Source organism: Halictus rubicundus, unplaced genomic scaffold, assembly GCF_050948215.1.
Source record: "Halictus rubicundus isolate RS-2024b unplaced genomic scaffold, iyHalRubi1_principal scaffold1087, whole genome shotgun sequence".
Taxonomy (NCBI): Eukaryota; Metazoa; Arthropoda; class Insecta; order Hymenoptera; family Halictidae; genus Halictus; species Halictus rubicundus.
In genome coordinates, this window is record NW_027489628.1 from 12,626 (window position 1) to 24,905 (window position 12,280).

A 12,280-nucleotide genomic window follows, 5' to 3' on the forward strand; every position below is an offset into this window, starting at 1 on the left:
TGTAATTGAGATTGTCGGCGGGTAGTATGGAATCAGAGGAAAGAGAAGGATAGATGAGTCAACCTCTTACCTGGGCAGATCTTGCACCGATCTCCGCAGCTTGTAGTTGGTGAGCGTAGAACCGTCGTCCAGGGGTTGTAGTAGGCCTCCCAATGTGACGTTGTTGGTCTCCGTTGGGATGAACTGTCCACTTGACGCTTCCTTTGCAGCTCCTTGGTGGATGCCGGGAAGGCTTGCCAAAAATGGAATTCCCTTTGCAGATCCTTGGTGGATGCCGGGGAGAGTTGTCGTAGTTGTAGTTCCCGTTGTACCTCCTTGGTGGATGCTGGGAAGAGTTGTCGAAGTTGTAGTTCCCGTTGTAGCTCCTTGGTGGATGCTGGGAAGATGAATCCGCTCTTGGACACTGGACCGTTCCGCCTTGGTGGTGAACCGTCGCTCCAAGGGTGGATCCGGCTCGAAGGACCAATGTTTAGTCGTGCACCTTTTGAGTGGTGCAGCTGGTGCAAGGAACACTCTTGTGCGTGTCGGTTTGCACTTTCGACTCTGACATTAACAGAGCCGAAGAAATAAAAAGAAGTACGCGGATTTGGTGGTGGACTACGACTCTACGGTTGCTCGGAGGAGTAGTGGTTTATTCGAGGCTACTTGGTTGACTGGTCTTGTCGTCTCTTGTCTCCTTGCAGCTAGTCTCGGTGTGGGTGGGGTCTAAGAATCTCTGTCTTCTAATTTGTTCGTGATTGGTTGACGCCTACCATTGCCAGAGGGAGGGTGACCTTGTGCCGAGGTGGCCGCGTGGTACCCTCACTCGATGGGTCCGGAAAGGCGTTATAAACCTGGGCCCGGTAGGGTGTTGTAAATTTTGTCCCGGGCCGCTACCATAAATGCTAGTGCATTACAAACGTGGTAGACTGGAGGTAGGCCGAAGTCTGCCACCCAGATGTTTGTTTTCGTCTTGTGACGGAACAATAATATTACTAGAATATAGAAGAATATACCAGAATATACCATAATATTACTAGAATATAGAAGAATATACGAGAATATACCAGAATATAGCAGAATATAACAGAATATACTTGAATATACCATAATATACCATAATATTACACGAATATAGAAGAATATACGAGAATATACCATAATATTACTAGAATATAGAAGAATATACCAGAATATACCATAATATTACTAGAATATAGAAGAATGTACGAGAATATACCAGAATATAGCAGAATATACCAGAATATACCATAATATACCATAATATTACACGAATATAGAAGAATATACGAGAATATACCATAATATTACTAGAATATAGAAGAATATAACAGAATATACCATAATATTACTAGAATATAGAAGAATATACCAGAATATACCATAATATTACTAGAATATAGAAGAATATACCAGAATATACCTGAATATACCTGAATATACTAGAATATAGCAGAATATACCAGAATATAACAGAATATACCATAATATACCATAATATTACTCGAACATAGAAGAATATACGAGAATATACCATAATATTACTAGAATATAGAAGAATATACCAGAATATACCATAATATTACTAGAATATAGAAGAATATACCAGAATATACCATAATATTACTAGAATATAGAAGAATATACCAGAATATACCATAATATTACTAGAATATAGAAGAAACCAGAATATACGTGAATATACTAGAATGTAGCAGAATATACCAGAATAGACTTGAATATACCAGAATATACCATAATATTACTCGAATATAGAAGAATATACGAGAATATACGATAATATTACTAGAATATAGGAGAATATACCATAATATTACTAGAATATAGAAGAATATTCGAGAATATACTAGAATATAGCAGAATATACCAGAATATACTTGAATATACCAGAATATACCATAATATTACTCGAATATACAAGAATATACGAGAATATAACAAAATATACTAGAATATAGCAGAATATAATAGAATATACGAGAATATAGCAGAATATGAAAGAATATACCATAATGTTACTAGAATATAGAAGAATATACGAGAATATACCTGAATATACTAGAATATAGCAGAATATGCCAGAATATACCATAATATTACTAGAATATAGAAGAATATACCAGAATATACCTGAATATACGAGAATATAGCAGAATATGCCAGAATATACCATAATATTACTAGAATATAGAAGAATATACCTGAATATACTAGAATATACCAGAATATACCAGAATATAACAGAATATACCATAATATACCATAATATTACTCGAATATAGAAGAATATACGAGAATATACCATAATATTACTAGAATATAGAAGAATATACCAGAATATACCATAATATTACTAGAATATAGAAGAATATACCAGAATATACCATAATATTACTAGAATATAGAAGAATATACCAGAATATACCATAATATTACTAGAATATAGAAGAAACCAGAATATACGTGAATATACTAGAATGTAGCAGAATATACCAGAATAGACTTGAATATACCAGAATATACCATAATATTACTCGAATATAGAAGAATATACGAGAATATACGATAATATTACTAGAATATAGGAGAATATACCATAATATTACTAGAATATAGAAGAATATTCGAGAATATACTAGAATATAGCAGAATATACCAGAATATACTTGAATATACCAGAATATACCATAATATTACTCGAATATAGTAGAATATACGAGACTATACCAAAATATACTAGAATATAGCAGAATATAATAGAATATACGAGAATATAGCAGAATATGAAAGAGTATACCATAATATTACTAGAATATAGAAGAATATACGAGAATATACCTGAATATACGAGAATATAGCAGAATATGCCAGAATATACCATAATATTACTAGAATATAGAAGAATATACCTGAATATACTAGAATATACCAGAATATACCAGAATATAACAGAATATACCATAATATACCATAATATTACTCGAATCTAGAAGAATATACGAGAATATATCATAATATTACTAGAATATAGAAGAATATACCAGTATATACCATAATATTACTAGAATATAGAAGAATATACCAGAATATACCATAATATTACTAGAATATAGAAGAATATACCAGAATATACCATAATATAGAAGAATATACCAGAATATACCATAATATTATTAGAATATAGAAGAATATACCAGAATATACCTGAATATACTAGAATATAGCAGAATATACCAGAATATACTTGAATATACCAGAATATACCATAATATTACTCGTATATAGAAGAATATACGAGAATATACGATAATATTACTAGAATATAGGAGAATATACCATAATATTACTCGAATATAGAAGAATATACGAGAATATACGATAATATTACTAGAATATAGGAGAATATACCATAATATTACTAGAATATAGAAGAATATTCGAGAATATACTAGAATATAGCAGAATATACCAGAATATACTTGAATATACCAGAATATATCATAATATTACTCGAATATAGAAGAATATACGAGAATATACCAAAATATACTAGAATATAGCAGAATATAATAGAATATACGAGAATATAGCAGAATATGAAAGAATATACCATAATATTACTAGAATATAGAAGAATATACGAGAATATACCTGAATATACTAGAATATAGCAGAATATGCCAGAATATACCATAATATTACTAGAATATAGAAGACTATACGAGAATATACCTGAATATACTAGAATATAACAGAATGTACCAGAATATACCAGAATATACCATAATATTACTAGAATATAGAAGAATATACGAGAATATACCATAATATTACTAGAATATAGAAGAATATACCAGAATATACCATAATATTACTAGATATAGAAGAATATACCAGAATATACCATAATATTACTCGAATATGGAAGAATATACGAGAATATACCATAATATTACTAGAATATAGAAGAATATACCAGAATATACCATAATATTACTAGAATATAGAAGAATATACCAGAATATACCATAATATTACTAGAATATAGAAGACTATACGAGAATATACCTGAATATACTAGAATATAACAGAATGTACCAGAATATACCAGAATATACCTTAATATTACTAGAATATAGAAGAATATACGAGAATATACCTGAATATACTAGAATACACCAGAATATACCAGAATATACCAGAATATACCATAATATACCATAATATTACTCGAATATAGAAGAATATACGAGACTATACCAAAATATACTAGAATATACCAGAATATAATAGAATATACGCGAATATAGCAGAATATGCCAGAATATACCATAATATTACTAGAATATAGAAGAATATACCTGAATATACTAGAATATACCAGAATATACCAGAATATAACAGAATATACCATAATATACCATAATATTACTCGAATATAGAAGAATATACGAGAATATACCATAATATTACTAGAATATAGAAGAATATACCAGAATATACCATAATATTACTAGAATATAGAAGAATATACCAGAATATACCATAATATTACTAGAATATAGAAGAATATACCAGAATATACCATAATATTACTAGAATATAGAAGAAACCAGAATATACGTGAATATACTACAATATAGCAGAATATACCAGAATAGACTTGAATATACCAGAATATACCATAATATTACTCGAATATAGAAGAATATACGAGAATATACGATAATATTACTAGAATATAGGAGAATATACCATAATATTACTAGAATATAGAAGAATATTCGAGAATATACTAGAATATAGCAGAATATACCAGAATATACTTGAATATACCAGAATATACCATAATATTACTCGAATATAGAAGAATATACGAGGAAATACCAAAATATACTAGAATATAGCAGAATATAATAGAATATACGAGAATGTTCAGCCGCGAGTTAAACAAAAGATCCCCTTGAAAATCCGCGGCACCGCTATTTCAAGGTGGGACCAGGGACCGATCCCTTCAAGAATAGTTTAATAGTTTTACTCGCGACTGACAAATCGGCACATCCCAACATTTGGCGTGCAGATGGTATACACGTTTTATGACACGGGCCTCTAGGGCTGTTTTTGAGAAAGTCGCCTTCACGAAACCTTTCTTAATTGCCCATTAGAATTTTCCTCGCGCCCTCAACAGCCAACCGTACTGTCATAAAACGTGGACCTACAAAGGTGGCATCGCGGGACCATCCGACGGTCCCTGGCCGATGAACATCGGGCCCACAGCTGTGATTTCGCCCGCCGAAATCCAGCGACGTTGCCACCCCGAAATGGAATACCCCCACTCCACGCCAACGCACCCCGAGTGCATGGAGAGTTGGGGTAAAACTTTTAGTCTAAATGCAACTCCCGCAAAGGCAACATCGAGATTAGACTCCGGAACTCGTCAACACGCGGACCAGCCGCTATAGTTCCGTTTGCTCCTTGCAGCATTAAATTCCAAATTTATATTTACCATCCTTATCATCCGAAAGGATCGTAAGGTCGCGCCGAGTAGCGTCGTCGAAACACCCTCGATTGAGGAATTTACGCCTCCTCATAGATTCTACGAAAGAGTCTACGCCGCGAAAGGTGCCCGCTCCGTCGGAAAGTACATTGGTCCTTCGAGCCGGATCATCAGTGCCGTGTGATCCAAAAAAAAATAAATGACACTGAGTGACAGTTACAGTGGACAAAAGACTTTGTGAACGTGATTCAACGCAGCCTTGCGCATCGTTTACAACGGGACAACACCTGCAATCGGGAGATCCTGTCTGGACCAACCAGCATCCCAACAACTTGCAGTATCCCGGATTACCAAGGGCTGGACCAACCAGCATCTGGAAGGTCGCAGTTTGTGGGCCAAGCAATTGACGATTTGGGTCAACGCCAGGTGTCTGACACCAGTTCACCATCCTGAATTCAGCGCATCAAAGGTAGGCTCGTTTTTCGTTCGTCAATCTCCCAAAACATCTCCTTCATCACAAAATGCCTATGACAAATCCATCCTTGTCTCAAGCAACGGCTCTCAGCACTTTAAAGCGTAAGCGCGGCAGTGTAATCGGTCAGATTACGGCATTCTCGAAATTCTTAGATTCCGTCGATACCGAACAACCACCTGACATAGATCTTATAAAAATGCATTTGAACGGTCTCATTGAATTTTGGAAGCGTTTCGATGATATACAATCCGAGCTAGAGGCATTAGACGAAAACCAGGAACCTCGCCGATACGAGATACAAAACGAGTACTACGCGATAGTTGTCAGAGCCAACAAAATAATAGAAAAGGCGCAACCAACTTTGCCCCAACGTCGCGGAACAGTCGAGTCACTCGCGACATCGGTAACTGCTCCGATGGCAATCAAGTTACCAGAAATGCGGTTGCCATCGTTCGACGGAAACATCGAAGATTGGGTATCATATTTCGACACATTCAAATCAACGATTGACTCGAATGAAAATCTGACTCCGTTGCAAAAACTGCAGTACCTCCGTTCAACCTTACACGGAAAGGCGTTGAAGTGCATCTCCGCGTTAAACACGACAGACGCGAATTATTACGATGCAATAGAACTGCTCAAAAAGAAGTACGATTGTCCGCGGAGAATAATCTTAAAACATTGCGACGCAATTAGGGATTATCCGAGATTAGTAAAGGACACTCCAGAGGCGTTAGACGATCTCGTGAACTCGGTCAACCAGCATCTACGAGCCTTGAAAAATCTAGGAGAAGACTTCACAAGATGTAACGGCTCTTTAATATCAATGATATTATCCAAGGTTAGCAGCGACACTGCATGGCTTTGGGAACTAACGATAAAAGGCAAAAACATGCCGTCGTACACGGACCTCTTGGATTTTCTCGAGAAACGCGCAAGTTGCGCACAAACTGGACCATCCAGTGCCTCCGCGGTGCCATTACGCCCTAGACCGAATTTTACAAGCTATCCGCAATCGACACGCCCCAGCGCGAACTTCACAAGCCATCCGCAGTCAACAAGACCACCCGCCAGATCACACGCTTTCGTAACGAGTAAAACACGTCAGACCGCCGATAACAAATCAAAAAACGCGTCGAATTTTAACGAAACGCGTCCAAATTCACAACCGAAGGAGTGCCCGATCTGCTACGGAGATCATAGCACATGGGGTTGCGAAAAATTCCGCGGAATGACTCCCGAAAAACGCAAGTTCGCCGTTGAAAGGGCCAAATTATGCACCAACTGCCTACACCCAGGGCATAGCGCGCAAAATTGCGATCGAGGTTCATGCCGAATATGTCAGCTACGACACCACACGTTGCTTCATCACTTCGAGCAGCAAGCGTCAACAAGCGGAACAATAAACGCTCAATCCGATACAGAATGACGGCTAAGACACAGAGAACAAAACGGAACGGGCTACCATCGAGCGTTCACCATAAACGCAATCACAAACGAAATTTTAGTTACGGCACAAATCCAGATCTTCAACAAAAATAAACGTCCGATAGATTGTCGAGCATTAATCGACACTTGCGCATCGATTAACTTAATTTCTGAACGCCTTGCTCAAAAAATCAACATCCCGCGGATGAAATGCTCGGTTCCCATTGGTTCTCTGAACGCTATGACCACTGTAGCAACCCACGCACTGAAGGCTACTATAGCTTCGCGAGTAAGCAATTACCAACGTTCGCTTACGTTCCTCATTGTGAACGACATCGCGCCTTTCGTTCCAGATCAAGAGATTGATCGCGGAACAATAAAAATTCCGCCGAATCTGCACCTTGCAGATCCGGAATTCCATCGACCGGCACCGATCGATTTGTTATTAGGATCCGGAACAGCCCTCTCAATCTTATGCGTCGGCCAAATTGTCTTGTCACGCCCAGATGAGTCCGATCTCTACCTTCAAAAATCGCAACTCGATTGGGTCATCGGGGGGAGCGCGCCAGTCACTTCTCCTGCTCATGGCACACTTTGCCACGCGACCACCGCGTTACAATTCGACCTCACCCGTTTCTGGGAGGTTGAAGAAGGCCCACAAAGACAGCATCTGTCTGAATCTGATATAATTTGCGAAAGCCATTTCCAAGAACACACAGTTCGGAATCGTGATGGCAGATACGTCGTGGCTTTACCTTTCAACGAGAAATTGTCGCGTCTCGGAGACTCCAAGGTACAAGCGAAAAAAAGACTCCATTCATTGGAGCGAAAACTCCAACGAGAACCCGCACTCAAGCAAGAGTATCACGCGGTGATCCAAGAATACCTTGACCTCGGACACATGAGCGAACTGCCACAGGAACAACAGTCACCTGAGGGGTATTACCTACCACATCACGGGGTCGTTAAGGTCACCAGTGACACAACCAAACTCCGCGTAGTCTTCGACGGTTCTGCCACGACTAATTCAGGCATAGCATTAAATGACGCTCTCCACACCGGTCCAAAAATTCAAGACGATCTACTCCACATTTTATTAAGATTCCGCATTCATCGATACGTACTGACGGGAGACATTGAAAAGATGTACCGACAGTTCCTTGTACGTCCGGAAGACAGGAAATTTCAGCGTATCCTCTGGCGCGATACTACGGGTTCTATTAAAACTTATGAGCTGAATACTGTGACATTTGGACTATCTGCTGCACCATATCTTGCAATTCGCTGTTTGACACAGCTCAGTCGAGACGAAGGCCACCGCTTTCCTCAAGCCGGCAAGATTTTATTGCGTGACTTTTACGTGGATGACGTTCTGACCGGTACATCGACCATAGAAGAGGCATTATCCTTACGCGAAGATCTCACACAAATACTCAAGACCGCAAGACTGACAATACGACAATGGGCATCTAATGACCTTACTCTTCTGACTGGCTTGCCCGAGCAGGCCATTAACAAAAAATTATACCTGGGAGAGTCATCCACTCTCAAAACCTTAGGGATTGTCTGGAATTCCTCAAACGACTCTATTACGTACGCAGTCGAAACTTGCTCTCCACCATCACGTTCGACCAAACGCAGTATCACCTCAGAAATAGCAAAGATATATGATCCACTAGGGCTGCTCGGGCCAGTAATTATTACGGCAAAAATGCTACTACAAAGGATCTGGACCATAAAGGTTGACTGGGACGAGTCGCTGCCAATGGATATCCATACCGAATGGATACGTTTTTATAATAAATTGCCAGCGCTGAACAACATCACGTTCCCGCGACGCACAATCATTGAATCGCCAAGAAAAGTCGAACTACACGGTTTTAGTGACGCAAGCGAAAAGGCCTACGGAGCAAGCCTCTACCTGCGTACAACCGACTCACGCGGTCACACCGAGACAACTCTTTTGTTCGCTAAATCCAAGGTCGCCCCATTGAAAACGATCTCAATACCACGACTCGAATTATGTGGAGCACTTCTGCTAACCTCTCTTGTCGAGACCGCAAAACAAGCGCTACCTGTGGAAATACATAAAACCATCTATTGGACCGACTCCACCATTGTTCTCCATTGGGTGAAGACATCTCCACACACTCTAAAAACCTTCGTGGCTAACAGAGTGTCGGAAATTCAAAGGCGCACAGCTAACGCAGATTGGCGACACGTACCCACTGCCGACAACCCGGCCGATCTTATCTCGCGAGGTCAATCACCAGAAGACTTCCTTCAACCTTCCATCTGGCAACACGGTCCGACTTGGCTCAACGAAGAAGAATCTTTCTGGCCCACTACCGAACTACCTCAACCAGAGACAATCCCAGAACAAAGGGTCGCGATTTGTCTCAAAGCATTAATTTGCGACACCACGATTCTGGACAACTGCTCCTCATGGGGAAAGCTTCAAAGAATCATCGCGCGCTGTCTCCGATGGAAAGGATCTAACACCACCAAAGGAAGTCTGACATCCTCCGAACTAAGATACGCCCACGACGTAATCATCAAACTGATACAAAGACAACACTTTGCAGAAGAATTGCGCTGCCTCTCGAGAAGCGAAATAGGCGTTAAGGGTAAGCTGCAACAACTGAACCCATTCATCGACAAAGACGGAATTCTGCGAGTAGGAGGCCGTCTGAAGAATTCGCGAATTCCATTCGCGCAAAAACATCCCATCGTCCTCCCAAAGGCTCGAATCACGGCATTAATAATAGAACACGAGCATCGAATACAATTACACGCTGGTACACAGGCTACCCTATACGCGATTAGACGCCGTTATTGGCCCATCGACGGTCGGAGTCAGGTAGGGAAAACCATCAGAAACTGCGTCCGCTGCTACCGTGTCCAACCGCCGCCAACACAATACGTGATGGGCGACCTACCTGAGGCTCGAGTCACCGACTCACGCCCATTTGCAAACGTCGGCGTTGATTATTGCGGTCCCTTTTTCATAAAGGAGCGACGATACCGAAGTCGAACCCACATTAAAGTATATGTCGCAGTTTTCGTTTGCCTCTCAATAAAAGCCATTCACCTAGAATTGGTTAGCGATCTTACCTCCGAAGCATTTATAGCAGCCCTACGTCGTTTCATTGCTAGACGAGGTCATTGTATTAACATTTACTCTGACAATGGCACCAATTTCGTCGGCGCCAACAACGAGCTTCGAGACCTCCGCGAACTTTTGCAGTCCGATGACCACAACGAGAAGGTCAAAACCTTTCTTGCTGACCGATCCATCACGTGGAATTTTATTCCTCCATTAACACCTCACTTCGGCGGCATCTGGGAAGCGGCCGTGAAATCATTCAAGCGTCATTTCTGGCGTATCGCAGGTGCTGAACGATTTACATTTGAAGTGTTCAACACTTTAATTATTGAGATAGAAGCCGTTCTAAATTCACGTCCTTTAACTCCCATTTCATCAGACCCAAATGACACCCTTGTCCTAACTCCTGGCCATTTCCTGATTGGCGACTCGTTAACGAGTCTGCGCGAGCGCGATTTCAGGGATGTGCCATCAAACAGACTTTCAACCTGGCAACATATCCAGAAACTAAAGCAGCATTTCTGGAACCGATGGTACAAGGAGTACCTAAACGAGATGACGAGTCGTTCGAGATGGTCCAGCGGTACACACCCCATCAAGGAGGGCACCATCGTGCTCTTGAGGGAGGACAACGTACCACCGATGCAGTGGCCACTCGGGAGAGTCATCAAGGTCTACCCCGGATCTGATGGCATAGTTCGAGCTGCAACAGTGAGAACAGCCACAACCACACTCGATCGGGGCGTAAAACGGCTTGTACCGTTACCGAACCAGCCAGAGGAGGAACCACGGGATCCAACATCGACGTCAAGAACGCGCGATCCCTCAACCGATAATAACTAATTTATCGTAATCGCTAAGCTTTAGCTCATAAGATAGTTTACTTGTTCATTCTAGTACTTTAAACCTAGCGTATCTTTAATCCTATATAGATTTATTTTGATCGCGAGTCTCTCAACGGGGGGAGGATGTTCAGCCGCGAGTTAAACAAAAGATCCCCTTGAAAATCCGCGGCACCGCTATTTCAAGGTGGGACCAGGGACCGATCCCTTCAAGAATAGTTTAATAGTTTTACTCGCGACTGACAAATCGGCACATCCCAACATTTGGCGTGCAGATGGTATACACGTTTTATGACACGGGCCTCTAGGGCTGTTTTTGAGAAAGTCGCCTTCACGAAACCTTTCTTAATTGCCCATTAGAATTTTCCTCGCGCCCTCAACAGCCAACCGTACTGTCATAAAACGTGGACCTACAAAGGTGGCATCGCGGGACCATCCGACGGTCCCTGGCCGATGAACATCGGGCCCACAGCTGTGATTTCGCCCGCCGAAATCCAGCGACGTTGCCACCCCGAAATGGAATACCCCCACTCCACGCCAACGCACCCCGAGTGCATGGAGAGTTGGGGTAAAACTTTTAGTCTAAATGCAACTCCCGCTAAGGCAACATCGAGATTAGACTCCGGAACTCGTCAACACGCGGACCAGCCGCTATAGTTCCGTTTGCTCCTTGCAGCATTAAATTCCAAATTTATATTTACCATCCTTATCATCCGAAAGGATCGTAAGGTCGCGCCGAGTAGCGTCGTCGAAACACCCTCGATTGAGGAATATACGCCTCCTCATAGATTCTACGAAAGAGTCTACGCCGCGAAAGGTGCCCGCTCCGTCGGAAAGTACAGAGAATATAGCAGAATATGAAAGAATATACCATAATATTACTAGAATATAGAAGAATATACGAGAATATA

The 12,280-nt window shown here is 40.7% G+C and overlaps 1 protein-coding gene across 1 annotated transcript; it reads left to right on the forward strand.

The window, feature by feature from the left end:
• The first annotated feature begins 7,662 nt into the window (after positions 1-7,662).
• On the forward strand, positions 7,663-11,370 carry LOC143364868 (uncharacterized). Its single transcript, XM_076804962.1, has one exon. It carries the CDS (start codon positions 7,663-7,665, stop codon positions 11,368-11,370), a length of 3,708 nt encoding a protein of 1,235 aa, XP_076661077.1.
• Positions 11,371-12,280: the final 910 nt, after the last annotated feature.